This window comes from Symphodus melops (genome assembly GCF_947650265.1).
Source record: "Symphodus melops genome assembly, chromosome: 16".
NCBI classification, from domain to species: domain Eukaryota; kingdom Metazoa; phylum Chordata; class Actinopteri; order Labriformes; family Labridae; genus Symphodus; species Symphodus melops.
The window spans coordinates 24,075,887-24,097,781 of NC_136706.1; the positions used below are offsets into that span (position 1 = coordinate 24,075,887).

At 41.6% G+C, this 21,895-nt stretch overlaps 1 protein-coding gene across 1 annotated transcript in view; it reads left to right on the plus strand.

The window, feature by feature from the left end:
- Positions 1–1,474: 1,474 nt before the first annotated feature.
- Positions 1,475–21,895, plus strand: part of LOC306836981 (protein NLRC3-like) — a 31,887-nt gene continuing 11,466 nt past the window's right edge. Inside the window, exons 1-11 of the mRNA XM_079364400.1 lie at positions 1,475–1,628; positions 2,330–2,576; positions 2,730–2,845; positions 2,928–2,995; positions 3,126–4,332; positions 4,703–4,852; positions 10,758–10,966; positions 11,139–11,401; positions 11,666–13,248; positions 14,619–14,700; positions 15,457–15,548. Of these exons, the coding sequence (XP_079220526.1) occupies positions 4,322–4,332; positions 4,703–4,852; positions 10,758–10,966; positions 11,139–11,401; positions 11,666–13,248; positions 14,619–14,700; positions 15,457–15,548 (2,390 nt within the window). The 5' untranslated portion in view covers positions 1,475–1,628; positions 2,330–2,576; positions 2,730–2,845; positions 2,928–2,995; positions 3,126–4,321. The remainder of the gene's footprint in view (positions 1,629–2,329; positions 2,577–2,729; positions 2,846–2,927; positions 2,996–3,125; positions 4,333–4,702; positions 4,853–10,757; positions 10,967–11,138; positions 11,402–11,665; positions 13,249–14,618; positions 14,701–15,456; positions 15,549–21,895) is intronic.

Consider the following 21,895-nt stretch of genomic DNA (forward strand, 5'->3'; position numbering starts at 1 on the left):
GCCACAAAGGTTATTATACAGCCATACAGACATTATTGACATTTTAAATGTAAGTTTACATTTAGTGATGCGCCACCTTTGAGATTCTTTCAAATTGTTCTGGTGAGTTCTTGTTTGTTCTTAAAGCATGAGATTAGAGCAGGGAGAATAAATCTCCTGGCATGAGCGCTCTCAGATAAGAGGAACTTCCTGTCATAAAAGGGAGAGCAGAGTCTGACGGCACAAATCTGTAGCAGAGAGTTGTCCGCATGAATCAGAGAAAACACACATGAGAGCAGGCGGTGGCAGCTGGAGGAGGAAGAGAGTCGGAGAGTGTGATGAGTGAAGACGACTTTAAACCTACAAAGATGGTTTGAAGATCAAACGGTTGAGGACTTGAGTCTGTCCTGAGTATTTCAGAGATAAAGTGAAGATGGTGAACAGAAAGTCTGCTCTCCTGCTGTCTGTAAAAGAAATACAAATCCAGTCACGTAACAACAGCTGGTTAAAAACCCCACAGACTTTTACAGAAGCTTCTGGAAAATAAAGTCAAAGATTTGTTCACATCAAGAAACAAAACAAAACAACATCAGTAAATGGGAAAGACACTTCTCTTCAGCAAGAAGAATATTTGATGAGAGCCTCTCAGTCTGTTTGACAGATAATGACTGATTTAAACTTGAAGTGTAGATGTTGTTTTGTTCCCTTATTGGCAGTGTGTTGTGTTTCTCTAGTACTGAATAGTCATGTGAATCTGCAGCTCAGCTTAAGGAACCTGTACTGTGAGTTTCTACAGGAGCATGTTGCTGCCACGCCAGAGAAAAGAAAAGTCAGAGTCCTTGTAATGCTGTAATGGTTCGTTAGCGTACAGAGGCATGGACCTTGAGTGGCCCAGATACTTTGACTTCATGAAATGAAAACGGACCAGTTATTATAAAAAATGAACTGTGTGTTGTCATGGAGACAGGAGCTAATCAGAGCGAGTTCATTCTTTGAACCAGGCCGGAAACATGTTATTTAATGTCTGCTGTAAAAACAGGCATCTTTGAGTGGGCTGTGTTTGTGACTTCAGCTGCTTCTGCTGCCGGGCTCAACTGGACACATTTGACCAACTGCAGGATTTTGCACTCAACCATTGACTCAGTTTTTGAACACTGGAGGTTGCTGCTTGATGACAACATACAAACTTACGTTAGCTGGTGAAACAGGATATAACGTCTTATACAGTCTTCTGCTACGACCTGCTCAGAGCCTTGAATACAGGAGATGTATTTTTTGTGTGAGTGACCAAAAATGACATGTTCAGACATGCGATTAATATCCACATGAACATCTCTTTATTTCTTTGGCTAAGAAAGATGGTACCAGCATGTTGTAAACACTTAGTCATTGATGTGGATCCTCAGAGAAATGTGGGATAAACGTTTAGTAGAATTGGAACAAAGCAGACTTTATGTCAAGAAACAAATAGGAATGTGTCTCTGTCATTCTGTCCCTGTGATCCTCACCAGGAGTTCATCACTTCAAGTCTCTCTTCACTACAATGGGGCAGAAAACAGCAGTAGAGTGGAGTGAAAGCTGAAAATCATATGAATGAGTCCTTATGATGTGCTCTCTAACTGGGTTCGTTTCCAGTCAATTAAACTGTGGTGAGTTCAAACGGCTTCCCTTTGTTTTCTCTTTATGACACTTCATCTCTCTTAAAGATCTCTGGGTGGCTTTACTGCAGAGTTTCCCCTCGACCCGACACCTTCATGTTCATCTCTTCAAGCCTCAACAATAAGATGCTGTGAGGTTCGCCTGATAGGTCCATTGACAAATACAACTCGTCCACAGAGAAGCTTCATAGTAAAGGACCTCTGGTCTTCTGATGGACTTGTTCTTAATCCTTGGACTTGTTGGTTTAGACTGACCTGTGATAAGACTTAGTCAGACTTGTTAGTCTTTACTAGAACACATTGAACTAGTTCTTGGACTCAACATACAGTAGCTATTGCTGATCTTGACTTCGGACCTATGAATAGGAACCTGCTCATCTTGATTTAGGATGTTTGTTGTTTCCTTTAAAAAGTGTTGCTATGGCAACACTCCCCCACGAGGATCTTTAAAGCAGCCTCCATCACTTGCTGTGTGCTTTCCCCAGTGTATATTTCTGGTGACGTTTTGTCCAGTTCATGCTGAGAAAATAGGACTTCAGGGTCCAATTAGCCCCTTTGAAAGACTGGTTTACATTCCTGTGATGTGTGTTGTGACCAGGTCACTGCGAAGCTTCTTTTCAATGGTTTGTCAGGCTTTGTTTAGTTGTTTTAACCTGGTCTGTGCTCATTAGCCACCTATGTTTACCATACAGGTGTCTTTACACAGAGAAAGGCAGTGAAGGTGTTGGGGAAGCCTGACCAGCCCCTCGTCTTTCATCTTCCTGAAGATGCGTCCGGTCAGACCGCCACGCACCGTGGGCCCCTGGCACCTGAGCTGCACAGTCTGATCACGCCTGCCACTGCTTCCACTGATGGAGCCTCTTCACCCAGGCCTCCACCTCCACGGATGCTCCGACCACGTCCTCCTCTGTGCCCCGTACCACCGCCTGGCAGAGGAAGGTCAGGAAGGAGCAGCAGCGCCTGGCAGACGAAGGTCAGGGAGGAGCAGCAGCACCTGGCAGAGGAAGCTCAGGGAGGAGCAGCAGAGGAAGGTCAGGGAGGAGCAGCAGCAGAGGAAGGTCAGGGAGGAGCAGCAGCACCTGGAAGAGGAAGGTCAGGGAGGAGCAGCAGAGGAAGGTCAGGGAGGAGCAGCAGCACCTGGCAGAGGAAGGTCAGGGAGGAGCAGCAGAGGAAGGTCAGGGAGGAGCAGCAGCGCCTGGCAGAGGAAGGTCAGGGAGGAGCAGCAGAGGAAGGTCAGGGAGGAGCAGCAGCGCCTGGCAGAGGAAGGTCAGAGAGGAGCAGCAGAGGAAGGTCAGAGAGGAGCAGCAGCACCTGGCAGAGGAAGGTCAGGGAGGAGCAGCAGCACCTGGCAGAGGAAGGTCAGAGAGGAGCAGCAGAGGAAGGTCAGGGAGGAGCAGCAGAGGAAGGTCAGGGAGGAGCAGCAGAGGAAGGTCAGGGAGGAGCAGCAGAGGAAGGTCAGGGAGGAGCAGCAGCGCCTGGCAGAGGAAGTGGGTGCTCTCTACAATAATTCGGCATGCCCAACCCACATGGTGGGCATTATATAGTGCTTTAACAGTAGCCCACTACATCCAAAGGGCTTTCCCGGCTCAGGCGGCTGCCACATAGGCACCTGCACACACCTATAAATAAGAATGACTATTGGAGATCTTTCAGCTCACAGAACCAGTTGCCTAAACTTCAGCATCAATGACAGAAACAAAAACATTTTCAGCTTGGTCAGAACGGATCAGTTCACTGTCAACAAGCACCATTGTTTTCTCCTACTAATTTACGTTGGTCTCAAAAAGACCCTTAAGAATCTGGTCAAACCTTCAAGGTTTCAATAATTTCAAGAAGGGTTTTACAAAGCTGATTTAAGAAATAATTGTCCACATAGGATTCCAGTGCACATTGTATTTAAACCTCACAAAAACAGACTTCAGTAAACATTTTATGTTGAACCTCAAACACTAAAACATTTTCACAAGTAAACAGCTGCAAACATGGCTACACTTAACAGTTCACTTTTTCTTTTTAGCCACAAAGACAAATGTCTCAAGCATTGATATTGAATTTGTCAGCACGTTTTGAAAAAACAAAAGAGATTTTTTTTTATATAAAAACACCAAATTATTTATAGGGAGGCTTAAGAACATTTTAGGGAGGCTTCAGACCCCTAAAATCGGCCTAATGACGCCACTGCTCAGAATAACATCAATAAACACTGAGCGAGTCCGACCGGGTTTATGAACTTGCTGCTCATCTCTTTTCTACAGGTTAACATAACTCCCTGTCATCAAACAATGACCCTTCACCCACGGAGTGCCCCCTGCCCCGGGTCTGACAAGTTCAAAATCCTGGAGGACTGAAGTCCCGTACTCAAGCCGGGCTACAGTACCGATAGCCGGGCAGCCGACTCAACAAAGCCAGCGCTCAACCAGAGCTCATTTGTCAAAGTGTATTTTATAGCCTCCATGTTATAAAGTGGTGTTTGTGCTCAATAGACAGCAGGGCACGCTCCCATGGTGTTAATCAGTATGTGCTTTGATAATAAATCCTCTTCCTCGTCCTCCTCATCTGTGAGCGTCCATCTGTAAAGACCTCAGCAGAGATTCAGTGAGACGCAGCCCGGGTCTGTCTGGATCCACACACACAGCTGATTTCCTGTAAATGGAGGAGGGAGGGGCAACATGTGATCCGGGCTCATGATTAACAGGTAGGTCACCTGAGGAGGCTGAAGGTGAAGGTGAAATTGCTCAGTCAGTTAGACTCCATTTTAAACGGACAGACAGTGAAGAGAGAAGTAAAGAGTGAAGCGGGGTGAGTGTTTATCCAGAGTTTTTATATCTTCACTTCTGTACTCTCAGTTTCCTCCTGTGAACTGAACACAGACAGTTTATAATGACGTCACTACTTACATTCATATGAGCTGTGTGTGAGTGTGTGTGTTTGTGTGTGTGTGTGTGTGTGTGTGTGTGTGTGTGTGTGTCAGTGTGTGTGTGTGTGTGTGTGTGTGTGTTAGATCAAACTGTCTCCTGTTCCTCTTGTGTTGATCTCTCAGTGAGTGTTTCTGTGTTTCCTCTCAGACTGACTTCAGATCAGATCATGGATGTGCGTTTAGAGGAAGAGGAGGACGGAGCAGAGTCTCCTGTACCCAGCTGTCTGTCTATGAAGACTGATCGGTCCAAAGATGAACCTCTAAACTTCAGTAAAGAATCTGGAGCCTCAGACTCAAAGTAAGTCTTCTTACTAACTCCTTGTCTCCTCACATGTTTCCTTGTAGGCTCAGTCACCTTGTAAAGCTGTAATCTAAGAGGACTCTTACAAACCTTTGAACCTGCCTGTTATCCTCCTACTTCTCATTAGTACGTTTATTAGCAGCAGAAGATGGCGCTCAGCACGGCCCGTTTAATTTTTTTTTTTGGGGGGGTCAAATATTTGTATTGATTTTTTCATTGGGATGGGGACAAAATGTACAAAATTACAAAATGTGACAAAAATACTTCAGATGCACAACAGTATAAACTCACAAGTGCATCAACAGTAACAGTGGAGCATAATCATAAAATAATAAACCAAAGTCCATTACAGGGCAGCGCCCCTTCCTTAGAAACAACCCATTCACTAACAGCCATTCACACCACAACGACAAAGAGGACGAGTCAGTCAGAAGTCAAAACATATAAACAAGTGAAATAGTACAACAAAATACTTAAAAAAGGAGAGAAGAAGAAAAACAAAAGAAATTAAAACCGCAAGCGGTGATGAAGGGACCGAAGCACCCCACGCATGTCGGCACGTGTCGCGACCGCGAGAGTGCGACCGCGGGAGTGCAGCCGCGACACGTGGCCAAGCAGTAGGCCTTACAGTCATCGAAGGTTAAAAAATTAGAGTGTGCCGAGACATCAATGTTTGATGGTACGCCGTGGCCACGCCCTTTGACGAAATAATGTACGGAGCACAACGAGAGATCTTTAACATGTCCAGAACACACTGACACTGAGTTTACGATGATCGAATAAAAGCTGTTGTAGGAGTTCGTTCAGATAGCTAACCTGTGAAAAAGGAATTTCAGCCATTTTTCTTGCATTAAAAAACAATATGGCAGACTTCCTGTTTGGTTATGACAATGGGCGTAAGAGGCTTTTATGTATCTCCTGACATGCCCAATGAGCATAAAAAATTTCATGCACGTAGGCCAAAAAAACCTCTACAGGGAGGCCTTTTTGAAAATTTCAAAGGGGCGCCACTGAGTCATTTAGCCACGCCCACTTTTTATGCCAACATGTCTAGTTTTATTTTTCCACTGGGATCATGTGTGTGATGTTTGATGAATGTATGACTATATTAAGGCCCGTTACAAACTACTTCCTGTTTGTGATGAACAACGCGTCCGTATGACCACGCCCTTTGAGGAAATAACGTGCAGAGCACAACGAGAGATCTTCTGCATGTCTAGAACACACTAAGATTGCGTTTGCGATGATCGGATAAACGCTTTTGGAGGAGTTCGTTCAGATTGCTAACCTGTAAACCGCGAATTTCAGCCATTCAAAAAAAATATGGCGGACTTCCTGTTGGGTTTTGACCATGGGTGTAAGAGGATTTTATGTAGCTTCCGACATGCCCAATGAGCATATAAAATCCCATGCATGTAGGACCAAGACACCTCTATAGGGAGGCCATTTTTAAGATTCCATGGGGGCGCCACTGAGTCATTTAGCCACGCCCACTTATCATAACAACATGACAAGTTTAATTGTTCTACAGGGATCATGTGTCTGATGTTTGGTGACTCTACACCTATATTAAGACCCATAACAAACTACTTCCTGTTTGTGATGAACAACGCGTCCGTATGGCCACGCCCTTTGAGAAAGTAACGTGCAGAGCACAACGAGAGATCTTCAACATGTCTAGAACACACTGACATTCTCATTGTGTCAATGGGATAAACGCTTTTGTAGGAGTTCGTTCAAATAGCTAACCTGTGAAACGCGAATTTTCGCCATTAAAAAAAAATATGGCGGACTTCCGGTTTAGTTTTGACTATGTGTGCAAGAGGATTTATTGTAGTTCCTGACATTATTAACATCCAAAAAAATTGTCATGCATGTCAGAGAAGAAAACCTCTATGGGGAGGTCATTCATAAAGGTAAAATAGGGGTGAGCCGAGACATCAATGTTTGATGGTACGCCATGGCCACGCCCTTAAACGAAATAACGTGCGGAGCACAACGAGAGATCTTCTACATGTCTAGAATACACTGACACTGAGTTTACGATGATCGGATAAACGCTGTTGTAGGAGTTCGTTCAAATAGCTAACCTGTGAAACATGAAATTCGGCCATTTTTGTTGCATTCAAAAAAATATGGCGGACTTCCTGATTGGTTATGACAATGGGTGTAAGAGGATTTTATGTAGCTCCTGACATGCTTAATGAGCATAAAAAAATTCATGCATGTAGGACAAAAAAACCTCAATGGGGAGGCCTTTTTGAAAGTTTCAAGGGGGCGCCACTGAGTCATTTAGCCACGCCCACTTTTTTATAACAAGTTATGTAGTTTTAGTTTCCCACTGGGATCATGTGTGTGATGTTTGATGAATGTATGACTATATTAAGGCCCGCAACAAACTACTTCCTGTTTGTGACAAACAACGCATCCGTATGACCACGCCCTTCGAGGAAATAACGTGCAGAGCACAACGAGAGATCTTCAACATGTCGAGAACACACTGACATTCTCATTGTGTCAATGGGATAATTGCTTTTGGAGGAGTTTGTTCAAATAGCTAACCTGTAAAACGTGAATTTTTGCCCTTGAAAAAAAATATGGCGGACTTCCTGTTTGGTTTTGACAATGGGTGTAAGAGGATTTTATGTGAGATCTTGCATGCTTAATGTGCATAAAAATTGTCGTGCACGTACGATGAAAAAACCTCAATTGGGAGGCCCTTTTGAAAATTTGAAGGGGGCGCCACTGAGTCATTTTGCGAATTTTTTTACAAAATGACGAGAATATCAAATTTTTCGCCAGACCCGATGACATTGGAGATTTTGATGAGTTTTCATTCACGTTCAAGCCGTCAAAATTGGCTCCAAAGAGACGGACCGGAGAAAAAAAAAAAAAAAATCATTAGGGTTACAATAGGGTCCTTCGCACTGGTCAGTGCTTCGGTCCCTAAATAATCATTTGAAGAACAATAGGGTCCTTCGCACTGGTCAGTGCTTCGGTCCCTAAATAATAATAATCATTTGAAAAACAATAGGGTCCTTCGCACTGGTCAGTGCTTCGGTCCCTAAAAAAAAAGAACTCAAAAACAAACAAAAAAAAGTGGGGGAAGAGAAAATAAATAAACAAACTCAGTAGTTCATAGTTTTTTAGCTTCAATGTGCAAGGTATCTATATGAAGTAGAAAAGGCTGCCAGGTTTTTTGAAAGGCCTGTAGTGAACCGTTCAGGGAGAATCTAATCTTCTCAAGTCTAACGCAATGTAAAATTGAATCCATCTATTGTGTGTCGGTGGGGACGAATGCGTCCATTTGAGTAGAATGAGCTTCCTCGCCAGCAAGGTAGTGAAAGCAATAACGCGTTGTGAGGTTTTGGACCCACCAAATGACGGGGGCATTCCAAAAAGGGCGACAAGGGGGGTCAAAGTTCACTGTGCGACCAAGGACCTTCCCCAACGTACCGAAGATTGCACGCCAAAAATCAAAAAGTCTGGGGCACCAAAAACATGTGCATGTGATCAGCCGGTGTGAGTTTACATTTATTGCAGGAGTCAGCTCTGTTTGGATGAATCTTAGCTAACCTTGCATTACTGAAGTGACTCCTGTGCAAGATCTTGCATTGTAGAAGTTTATGGCTCGCGCAAATCGAGGATGTGTGTACAAGATTAAGGATACAGCCCCATTGTTCATCAGATATAGTTATCTGGAGGTCTTGATCCCAGACAGCTCTCAGGGAATTCAGAGGGGTCGGGTTTATCCTAAAAATGTAAATGTATAAGACTGAAGTCAGGGATTTTTGTGTAGTTTTCAGCAATAGAAGGGAGTCCATCAAAGACTCAGGGGGGCAATGAGGAAAGTGATGGAAGGATTTTGCACAAAATCATGAATCTGAAAGAAACAGAATAAATGAGATTGAGGGAGTGTGAATTTTTTCGACAAGTCTGCAAATGAAGGGAAAGTACCATCAATATAGAGGTCATCAAGGAGTTGGAGACTTTTATTTGACCAGGATTCAAATACGAGGTCGGAACAAGGTGGAGAAAAAAAAAGGTTTCGAAAAACTGGGGCTGGTTTCGATGAGGCGTGTAGAGCAAGTTGCTTTCTAAGTTGACTCCAAATTTTTAAGGTCTCAGAGACAATAGAGTTCTGTGTGACTTGTTTGGTTGGTAGAGGTAACTGCAAACAAATCACTGACCATAATGTAGACAGGTGTAGAAGCTAGTTCCATGCTGACCCAGAGAGGACGGTCACTGACAACAATCTTAACATTCCAGAAAAGGATTTTTTTTACATTGGAAGCCCAATAGTATCTGCAAAAGTCTGGTAAGGCCAAACTTCCAAGAGCTTTGGGGAGTTGGAGAGATTTAATTGGAAGGTATTCACTCTTGTGCAGGTTAATTTTATAGCCAGAAAACTTTCTGAATTGCTCCAATGTATCAAAAATAGCGGGAATGGAAGAGGTTGGATTGGTGACGTAGAGCAGGAGATCATCTGCATATAGAGATAGCTTATGAGAGACGCCAAATCTGGAAATCCTGGGACTTTTTGAAGAGTCTTTAAGACCTTCTTGATCCAAAGCAGCGGGCACAAACACTTAAAGGAATCATGGTGTTCATGTGTTTCTGTTCATGACAGCAGTCAATATAACAAGTGAACAATGATTTGAACTGAACATTGAACTAAACATGGGAACATTTCTTTTCATGACAATGATCCACAGAATCACGATTCAAATCACATCATTAGTGCAGCTCTAGTATAAAGACCCTCCTGCCAGGGAGCACGTTGTGTTCAGGTGCAGGTTGTGTCAAAGTCCAGGACTGACTTTATGTCCCAGTCTGACACAGGAGAAGAAAGATAAGATAATCCTTTATTTCATTTCGCAAGCAGAGAAATTTACAGTGTTACAGCAGCAGAACAGGATAGCAGAAGAAAATCACACGGTACAAAAATTAAAAAAGTAAAAAAAAGTATAAAAATATAAGTGTTGAAAAAATATGCAACAAAACAATAATTATAGAGCCAGTAAAAGCTAGAAGAATCCATAAAGAGAAGGACAACAAATGAAACCAGAACATCACTAAGGACACACTCACACTAGGTAATCTGTACAGTGACAAAGCAGGTTTGACCCCTAAAGTCCAGTTCCTTTGACTCGAGTGAGCGCTCTGATCCGTGGTCTTGGCCCGGCACGGATGGAAGAGGTGATCTGAGGCATGGTACAGTTTCTCATGCACAAGCAGAAGCACGGGAACTCAACGTGAACATAAAGTATAATCCTGGAGTGTTATATCTGTTTCTGACTAAATGACTCAAAATAATCCTCAAAGTCCTTCAAGTAGCTGTCATGTTCTCCGTGTTGTTCTCTGATGTGCGGACGCAGACTTTACCTCACGTTAGTTCATAGTCTGCCTGTGTTGTAAACTAAGTACGCTTCAAGTTCACATGAAGCCGTGCATGTGTTGTATTACCATGTTATGAAGAAGAGGTAACCGTGCTCAGGCCTGGTTAGTCCTGGAGCAGTGTGAGTGCAGGCCAGTGGGGGAACGAGGAGGGGGGTCAGTCGTTGGGTCAACTGGACCTAGAGTGAGTTCACCCTGATACTGCTGATCCAGCACAATGTAATTCACAATGTTTCACCACGTCTAACCTGAGTTCAAAGGTGGACTAACCCGAGCTCAGCTGTCTGAAGTGAAACAGTGGATGACAGGATCAGACTCTTTGATTCTCTGACTGTGAAGAAGCTGCACATGGTGTTCAGTCTGACTGAATCAAATGAATCCAAACAGAAGAAAGAAGGTGTTACCTGCTCTCTGTGATCATCTGACTCTTTAGATTGTGTTTGATAAATCTTCATATTTTCTATCAGTCAACCTTCAGTTTAGTTCTAAAGACATGTCTTCACAGGGGGACGAAGAGGACTCATGTTAGAGAGAAGCAGACGACCTGTCCTGGGTGTCAGGACGTCCTGAAGGATCCCGTCTCTACCAGCTGTGGACACTGGTTCTGCAGACAGTGCATCACCTCATACTGGGACCAGTCTGGTTCAGCAAGAGACTCGTCCTGTCCTCAGTGTGGAGAAAGATCCAGACCAGGATCTGGACTGCAGACAGTCAGTCAGAGCAGCACTGAACAAAGTAAGACTGTACACCTTTGTGCTCCTGTGATCTCCTAAAACAGGACTTTTATTGGTCAATGTCAAAAGTCTAGAAATTAAAACTCTTTTTACTTCTTTTACAAAAACATCTGAAAACAATAATCAGATTCTATCATTCTCTCTTTCAGTAGATAGAGGTCAGCAGGAGGTTTTAGATCAACATAAGGTCAGTCTGAGGACGAGATGTGAACGTGTGACTGAAGGAAGTGATGAAACAGGAAGTAGAACCCCCCTCAAAAGGATCTACACTGAGCTCCACATCACAGAGGGGCAGAGTGAAGAGGTGAACACCCAACATGAGGTGAGACAGATGGAGACAGTCTCTAAAAAGAAGACCCTCCATGAGACTCCAATCAGGTGCCAGGACATCTTTAAAGCCTCACCGGACCAACAGGAACCAAAGACAGGAGCTCAACCCGACCAACAGGAACCAAAGACAGGAGCTCAACCCGACCAACAGGAACCAAAGACAGAAGCTCAACCCGACCAACAGGAACCAAAGACAGGAGCTCAACCCGACCAACAGGAACCAAAGACAGGAGCTCAACCCGACCAACAGGAACCAAAGACAGGAGCTCAACCCGACCAACAGGAACCAAAGACAGGAGCTCAACCCGACCAACAGGAACCAAAGATAGGAGCTCAACCCGACCAACAGGAACCCATCAGAGTGGTTCTGACAAACGGCGTGGCTGGTGTTGGAAAAACCTTCTCAGTGCAGAAGTTCACTCTGGACTGGGCCGAGGGCTCAGAGAACCAAGACGTCAGTCTGCTGATCCTGCTTTCATTCAGGGAGCTGAACTTGGTCAGAGATCAGCGCTACAGTCTTCTTGAGCTGCTCCGTGTTTTCCATCCAACATTACAGAAGGTGGCAGCAGAGACGCTCGCTGTCTGTAAACTGTTGTTCATCTTTGACGGCCTGGATGAAAGCAGACTGTCATTGGACTTCACAAACAGGGAGGTTGTGTCTGATGTCACACAGAAGTCATCCTTAAACACACTGTTCACAAACCTCATCAAGGGGAATCTGCTCCCCTCAGCTCTCATCTGGATCACTTCTCGACCTGCAGCAGCCAATCAGATCCCTCCTTCATGTGTTGACAGGGTAACAGAAGTACGAGGCTTCACTGACGCCCAGAAGGAGGAGTACTTCAGGAGGAGGTTCAGTGATGAAGAAGATCTGTCCAGCAGAATCATCTCACACATCCAGACCTCCAGGAGCCTCCACATCATGTGTCTGATCCCGGTCTTCTGCTGGATCACTGCCACAGTTCTGGAGCACATGATGAGCACAAAGCAGAGAGGAGAGCTGCCCAAGACCCTGACTGACATGTACTCACACTTCCTGCTAGTTCGGACACAGAGGAAGAAGAACAAGTATGGTAAGGGACGTCAGATGAGTCCACATGAGTTGACAGAGGCCGTAAGGGAAGTTCTTCTGAAGCTGGGGAGGCTGGCGTTTGAACATCTGGAGGACGGAAACATCATGTTCTACCAAGAAGACCTGGAGCGGTGTGGTCTGGATGTCACAGAGGCCTCGGTGTACTCAGGAGTTTGTACAGAGATCTTCAAAACAGAGTGTGTGATCTTCCAGAAAACAGTCTACTGCTTTGTTCATCTGAGCGTTCAGGAGTTTCTGGCTGCAGTCTACATGTTCCACTGTTTCACCAACAGGAACACAACAGTACTGGAGGCTTTTCTGGGAGAAACATATGTAGATTCAACTCTTGATGTTCTTCTAAATAAATCAATGATGAAATCCCTGCAAAGTAAGAACGGTCACCTGGACCTGTTTGTTCGCTTCCTTCATGGTCTTTCTCTGAAGTCAAACCAGAGACTCTTAGGAGGCCTGCTGGGTCAGAGACACAACTGTTCAAAAATGATCCAGAGACTCTTAGGAGGCCTGCTGGGTCAGACAAACAACAGTTCAGAAATGATCCAGAGAGTCATCAAGAACCTGAAGGAGATGAACAGTAAAGATATCTCTCCTGACAGAAGCATCAACATCTTCCACTGTCTGACGGAGATGAAGGACCTCTCAGTCCATCAGGAGATCCAAGAGTTCCTGAAGTCAGACAACAGATCAGAGAAGAGACTCTCTGAGATCCACTGCTCTGCTCTGGCCTACATGCTGCAGATGTCTGAGGAGGTTCTGGATGAGCTGGACCTGAAGAAGTACAACACATCAAAGCGGGGACGATGGAGACTGATTCCAGCTGTGAGGAACTGCAGGAAGGCAAAGTAAGTCCAGATGTGATGAACATTATAAATCAGTGTCATGTACTAATTTACTTATTTTAATATAAACTAAACATAATCCTCTCTGTTCACTAAAAACTGTTCCTCTGTTAATGTTCAGGAGAAACAGTCCGTCATAGTTTTTTTCACACCTGATGTTTTTTATCTTTTTGTCCTGAGTTCATAAATATCTTTGATAGTTTCTTGTGAACACATTCAGGAGAGAATTCCCAAAGAAGTGACTGAGATGTGTGATAGTGTTAATCCCTGAAAAGAGAGATATCAAATGCTGTGAGCGCCCCCTTCCAGCCTCTGCAGGCATTACTAATCAATCATGAGCATCATCTCTGAACATCTCAGCAGGTAGATCACAGATAAACTGTTCTTACAGGAGATCCTTCACCTCACTACATCTGATTCTTTGCTGACTTGTTTGATTTCTGGATCATTCTGCAGCAGTCTCTGTATTTTCACGTTTATAGAAGTGAGCCAGATGAGAATGAGATGGTCCTCCTCCAGAGTTACTGTTCAATGAGTTTCAAATAGTTTCCTACTGCAGAGAGAGTCCTCTGAATAGATCACACTTCAGATCACAGACTATAGATGAAGGATATTTGAGAGGAAGGAGGCTCCACCAGTTCCAGGGAATCAGTCCAACTCAGTGGTTTGTCTGTGAGGACCAAAGAGCTCAGATCTTTCCAGTCCAATCGATTATTCTCCAGTTTTTAACTGGTTTTCTGTCAGAGGACAAAGAGTAACACGTGTCATCAATCTTCACATCATAATCCAAGTCACAGATCAGATGTAACAAAGGCTGATGTTCATCTTTAAAACTTACTTCAGAATTAAAGATATGACTTAAACACAACCAAAGTAAATCAGTAGATAAATAAATGAACTCATTCACTGCTACTTATTGGACTTCAACAAAGGAAACTTCCATCTTAAGCTCACAGTCCAAACTATCAGGATTGATGAGGCATTCACATGCAGTCAGCTCCATTGTTCCCAAAGAGTTCACAGCAGGTGAGCTGGCTGCCTTTATCAGCTCTGAAGCTCCGCCCATCCAGGAAACATAAAGCTAGGTAGAGGAGAGTGAGAGAAGGAGGGGGGATTTTACACCATAGACATGATGTCCTCCTAAATAAAACTCCATTAGTTTCCATTCATCAGTAACATTTAGTGAATGATTGACAGGTGAAGAATGTGCAGGTTTGAAAACCAGTGATGAGACTTTTTGTGTCAGTGACAGATTCCACTGATGTGTAAAGTTAAGACCAAACAGGACAAACTGTTTAATCATCAAATGTGAGACGTGAATATAAAACTCTTCTTTTATAAATCATGTTTCTCTATTTTATGTGTCACTACAGACTTTCTGACTGCAAACTCTCAGAGACTCACTATGACGTCGTGGCCTCAGCTCTGAAGTCCAACCCCTCCCATCTCAGAGAGCTGGACCTGAGTGTGAACTACAACCTGTTTAACAACAAGCGGCAGGATTCAGGAGTGAAGCTGCTGTGTGAGGGACTACAGAGTCCAAACTGCAGACTGGAGACTCTGAGGTCAGATCACTGACTGTGTCATTCATTTGAATCATTTTAATCCACATCCTCCATTGTTGCACATTTCAGGATTTATATGTTTTCAGTTTTTGTCTGAATTTGAATCTTGTGATCTTAAATTATTTTGGAGATTTTTCTTTTTTTCCAAGTTGTTGAATAATTTAGAGATTTGATGTGAAAATGTTTTAGTGACTCTGTGAAGTAAAGTTGAACAAGGTGCACATGAAGCCTCTGGTTTCCTCTGGTTCTGTTAAGAAGTGAAATCATGAAGACTTGTGATTGAATAATGTGTGATTTGATAAATGTAGTAACATCACAGAGCTGACTGAGATCAGCAGCCTGTTCTTCATCTGTGCACATGAACAGCTGGATGAATGTTGAGCTGACATTTGGAGGATTTAGATTTAGTGAATACACAATCAGAAATGATCCTCTAATCATTTAGAGAAAACTTGATTCATCAGGACAAAGTGATGTTGAGATACTCATCACAACCTGAACACATGTGACTGGATTACACATTATTTTTATTCTTCTTTTATTCTTCTTTTATTCTTTATGCAGATTGGAGAGCTGCAATTTGTCAGAGATCAACTGTTCTTCTCTGGCCTCAGCTCTGAAGTCCAACCCCTCCCACCTCAGAGAGCTGGACCTGAGTCACAACTACCTGCAGGATTCAAGAGTGAAGCCACTGTGTGATTATCTGCAGAGTCCAAACTGCAGACTGGAGACTCTGATGTAAGATCACTGACTGTAATATTTATATGAATTTCATCACATATTTTGTTCATCCAGGCACATTTATAAATCTGTTTTTAAACATCCAATACAAAAAATAATAATAAAGAACAGAGGATATGTTAGGAAGAGAAAACGATCATTAAATTAAGATTAAGAAAGTAAAGAAATAGAATGGGGGGGGTCCTTCAGTCCTCTCTTAATTTAATTAAATGTATTTACATGTTATTATTCCACTCCATCGTTTCCTTTACTCATTACGCTATTCAATAACGTGCTTATATTGTCTGAGATGACTTCTTTGTGCTGTGTGTAAAAGTATTCTGGAGCTAATAGAGTGGTGTGTGACAGGTGCAGTGACTCAGGTTGATGCCAGCTGATCAAACCTGTTGCATTGTTAAAGTGTTATTGTAAAGTTTAGGTAACAGTGCATATATTGTGTGTGTGGCTCTGGCTGTGTGCACTGAAGAGTGTAAGACAATGACGTGGTGAATCTTCATCTATTTATTTTTAACATTTAAATAATTTATAAATTATAAATGTATTCTAAATAGACTTGTAGGATTTTTGTCTAAAAAGGAACAAAAGATTTTCACAGCATCCCCTGTTCAAAATAACTTCCAGCGGCCCTGGATTTATCACCCAATCAGATCTCTGTCATTTGCTTTCATGCAGCTATGTGTATTATTGTGTATGACACAAGGACAGGTAATGCATGGAGGCAAACACAGACCCAGGAGGAGAGTTCAATAATCTGTCCTGTTATAGATTGATTGATCGATCGATAGATAGATAGATAGATAGATAGAAAGATAGATAGTGTAGTTTCTCAAGTCCTTGACGATGATGTGTAGATGATGAAGAAATATCCGCTGACACTGACTTGCATGTAATATAAGACATTTAATTACAAAGACAAGAAACAGCATCAGTCCAGGTTAGTCATGTTACCTGGGAGAGTCACCAGCCAATTGTGATCCCTCATGAACAAAGAAAAGACCCTAGTATTTATGCAGCATTGGTCAAAACAACATCAGGACATTTAGGACTTCATTTAGGCTTTGATCATTCAGGTGTGCCTCTCCTACAGTCCTGCACCCCCTGTGGTTCCTCAGGACATATGACTTCAAAGGTTATACAGGTCATCATGAGGTGACTTCTTATCTCCCCCAATCAAGCCTAAGGGTCTGTTCTCATTTCAATACTAAACTTAGATAAACTTAGTTTATCAATCACAGTCTTAAGGAATGACCCCAAATAGACCCCTTCATTGTCTCTGATGTTAAACCAATCTCTAACCTTAAGAACACCATTTGTCCCACCAACAGCTCACATGTTTCAGCAGCATACTTACACTTCACATACTTGTTCATATTACATTGTGTTGCATGTAAAATACACTTCATATTCCCCCCTTCGAGACTAAAGTCTCGAAAAAGAATAACACACAAAATACTTATAACATAACCCTCTGATCATGACTAACCTTAAATTTTGTAGAGTGTGAGAGCGAAAAACCTATCGAGCAGACATCTTTCAAATACCATCAAACAATCTAGATAGGAAAATTCTCTCACGGCCCCACTGCCCATGGCGACCACTTTTCAGTACTCCAAGCCAATTAACATACTAACAAAATCAAATAACATACATGTAAATGCATATACTATAAGAACCTCAGAAATAAAAACTTTTGATTTGTTCAAATTCAGGCTGGTCAACCCATCGAACCCTTCAATGAACCTGTCCTAAAAATAAAAATAAAAGAAATACCTGAGGTCTTAATATATAAATCTGACACAGTTCCCAAAAACATCAATACTAAGTCTAAATAATAGATCCCACTAAAACATCTACTGTAAAATACTAAATAATAATCAATGACACTTGAACAGATATATCAAACTGTTGCTTTTTAGGTGTATCAGCTTCTTCCACAATAGGACTGCAAAGATTGTCCATTCAAGAACTCTCATCATGATCTCCTCAGTCAGTCCACTTTCCATCAGGATGTCCTCATTCAGTCCACTGTCCATCAGGATGTCCTCATTCAGTCCACTGTCCATCAGGATGTCCTCATTCAGTCCACTGTCCATCAGGATGTCCTCCACTCGCCCCCATTTGAACTTTCACATCCTTTAGGCTGAAGAAATCTCTGGACAGTCCATCATGCTCACACTGGTCTCCCCAAGTACCATCCTAGGGAGAGAAATCACAAACCAGTATCTTGCACAACAAAAGCATCAAAAATATAATAATTTCACATCATACTTTTACATAATACCCATGTATGATTAAATAAAACATATTTCAATGTCCCCCCTTAATCCATGCAGTCACTATTCAATTCAATCCCATGCGTTAGCAGATTTTAATACACCAGTCATTTTTCACCAACACCCTGGCTTTGTAGATAATATTATTTCTCTATTTTATTATGTCTATTTTTATCCTCTTGTTTTATTCACTATTTTATTCTCTATTGAATTTTATTCAAAAACTCTTCATCATTTCACCTGCTTGTAACTTCACACAACAAAAACTTATCAACAGAAACTAAAACTTAACCATTTAACAGCAGAAAACTTCACAGTCAACAGACTGAGCATCAGCATTCTCCAAAAATGATTTCAAACAAATAGTACTTTCTTTATAACTTCCCCCCTTGCACATGAACTAATCATGTGCCTTCTGAATCATCAGAGTTGCAGATCTTAGAGTACCACCATCAGCCTTTCACATCATCTCCACAGACCTCAAGAGACCCTCAGTCAGAGGCATAAAGACTACCAAAATAGTAAAAATACTCTTCCTTCATTAAAATCTCACTGAAGTCAAATTTAAAGTACCAGTTTAAAATGCACTCAAATGAAAGTAAAAACCAACTCACTGAAAATCTACTTTAAATTAAAGTAACCTATCACTGTCTCTTTTTATTTATTGTTAATTGAAAACAAAATGCAAAATGTATCCTACAAACATCCTTTTTTACTCTTTTCACCAAAACAAAATATCAAATCTCCTCTCAATATCTCAGTCTCCTACTCTCTCACCCTCATCCATGTCCTAGCAGATGTAGGACTCAATCCTTCTTTTGATCAAATCCACATCTCTGCTTCCTAGATCCATTCTCAGCACTTACTTATCTCCTTCTTTCTACTTCATCACATCCACCAACATCTTCATCCACATCACTTTCTTTTACCTTTACATAATCCTATTCAAATGAACAAGAAACTTTCATCCTTTTACACTTACGTTTTACCCTCATAACTCCTTTTTACAACATTCACAAACTTTTCCACTAATTTTACTTTTCAAACTGTACCCTTTTTGAATAGATATGTATCTATGTGTTTGTAATTTAGAGTGACAACATCACTTAAGTTAACCAAACTTCTGAGATACTTTCAAACAAACAAATATCTTTACTGATCACATTGTTCAGACCTAAATTTACACTCAAATTTCAGAACAAGTTATCTTCAAGATGAGCTAAGCTAAACCTTAGGTCTACCACTCTTCTGGATTGCTTAACCAATTTTCTTAAACTATTTAAGCACACAGTAGTACAAATACTCAACTTAGCATGAGGCATTTGTGCTACAATAAACTTCTTCCAAAGCTTAGCTGACTAGTAGCTCTGGACTCCAGTACACTAAAGATGTCTCAGACACTGGTGTCATAAATAGTTGATGACTAGTATCCCTCAGAACATCCACCAAACAGCTGTCTGGTGTTCACCTTATTGTGCATTCATCTTACATAAAGCATCTCTTCCTAAAAGTGCAACTGATGTATGTTCTAACACCAATACAGGTATTGTTATTTTTGCAATGTCTATAACACAGCTCAATTGGTTATGTGAGAGGAATCAGCTGTTTCACAATCTGCCATTAATTCTAACAGTTGATCTTTACTTTTAATTCTATTTTTGAATCTTGTTCTGGCCCTGACACTACCTGCTGACACCCCCCTTTCGAATCTTCTGTGGTGTGCTTCTGTAAGGATTCACAGATGTTGGCTGAAGCCTCCTCTGAAGCTTCCTCTTGTCCTGTAACAGTTATGAGCAACATGTCCCAACAGTCCACAATTATAACATACATCTGGAGGCTGTTGGAAATTTCCTCCTCTACCTCTTTCTAAATTTCCCTGAACTCTTCCTGTCCATATCTGTGATCTGCCAAAATCTGACAGTGAAAAAGAAACATTAGGGACCATAGGTGTCGCCAGGTCTGGTTGAAACTGTATCTGTCCCTGCTGGGATTGAGGTGATGTTTGATTTGGTTGAGGCTGACTCTGCACAACAGCTTTTTTCTTCTCTTTCTTCTTATTATCAACCAGCTGTATTTGATTAAGCTTTCTGAGGATCTCCTCATCCTGTTCTTTCTGCTCATGCTCCTTTTTCCTATATAATTCAACTTGATGTGCTATGTGATCTGTATACACACTCTTTGCCATGCTTCCAAGACCAACCACCTCTGCTAGTTTACTGCGCACAGACAGAGGAAGCCCCTTCTGTATCTTAGCTCTCAAAATTGACTGCTCCATTAGATTCAAATCTGGATCATTACCTGTGACATTTCTCCACACTAGGTGAGCTCTTGACACATAGGCTCTTGGATTTTCCTGTGATCCCAACGACTCAATCAAAATGTTATCAGGATGTACGTTTGTCTGGAATGCATCTCTCAGTGCTTTCCACATCTGACCTCTACTTGCAGCAAACAATTCTGAATCATGCACCTTTTTCTGTGTCATTCTTAGTCCATGTAATTGCTCTTCTAGTAGTTGCTGTGTTTCTGGATTGCTAGATTCATCTAATTCCTGAAGACATTTACCTATGCTCCTCTCAACCTCTCTACTTGAGTCTTCATCCCTGTCTGTCTCATCTGTGTCTTCCTTTCCTAGACTTTTTCTTCCTTTCTCTATGATTTGCTCATCCTCATCTGTGATGTGATAACTACCTTCTTGTCTAATCACTGGAAGTTGTGGTAAACTTCACTTCCTTCTCGTAAGGCGGTGGCTTTTTGGCTGATACGGTATGTGAAAAAGGTGTATTAATCTGCTCCATTCATTTTCCTGTTTGGTTGTCATTTGTGTTTATTATTTGCATGCTTTTTTCCCTATTCTCTTTTGAAGCTTGTAACAATTTCTGTCCCTCATTTTCAAACAGCTGCAGAATGCCGAGTTCAGTTTGTCTTTTCTCCTGACGCCTTTTCCCTTTCCTTCCTTTCTTCTGGTTTACTTTATACGTGGACACAAGGACCTGCATTGTTTTAATCACATCTGGGTTCAAAGTCCCTTCTTTCGGCCAGGGTTGGTCAATGTCGGGCCAACGTTTGCTCCATTTTTGCAACATTTTTACAACATTTTTATCAAGTGGATTATTCTTCTGAACAACATCAACAGAAGTGACTGCTTGTGTAATTTTAGTACTCATCTTTGACATTAAAATGATCCTCTTATTTCATTAAAATATAAATCAAACAATGTTGATCAAAAACTAGATAGATGGACAAATTATTGATCCTAAGCAAAATTGAAAGCATCCAGTATCAATATACCAGACGTAAAACACCAAATATAGCACTCTGCTACCACACTTAAAAACAACAATTTTACCGACTCCAAAAAGAGACCAGAAATCTTCCTACTATGAAAGTACAATTGCTTTTCTATCACCTAACACATCTAATTATCTCAAAACTATGGAAATAGAGTCAATGTTCCATCTCAAGACAACTCACATCAAACTAAACCTTCCTCAGACAACGAAACCAACATTCACAGCATTCAACACTTTTGAATCAAATCAACTTTCCAACACATAAGCAACCCAACCAACACCGCTTCATTAATCAACAAGATGCATAAATTAATCAGTCTGTTGCCAAGATTCCTCCTAAAAATTACCCTTTAATGTACCATAACACTATATGCGAAAATCCAACCAAACATATCATAAACTACTAGTTTACAAATGTATGCGCTCATAGATAAATGCAGGTGTGTGTTGAAAGAGTTTGTGAATAAAATGGTGGTGGCCTTGATCAAGCTGAATTCAGAATCCCTATGAGTTGATATCTGCAAAGCTTCAGTGTCCATGAATCACTGCATGGTGTCTTCTCATCTGCCACTGCTTTTACTCCAGCTCTCATACAACATAGAACAAATAGAAAACAAAACAGAAGGTTAATGTCTTAATCACTCTAAATTCCTATATAAAATGCAATATTTTAAACTTCAGATATAAAACAACAGATAATTCAATATTGAAAAATAAAAGTGAACTCAAAACTAAAAACAACTATTACAATTTTTTTGTTTTGTTTTAAAGAAGTGTG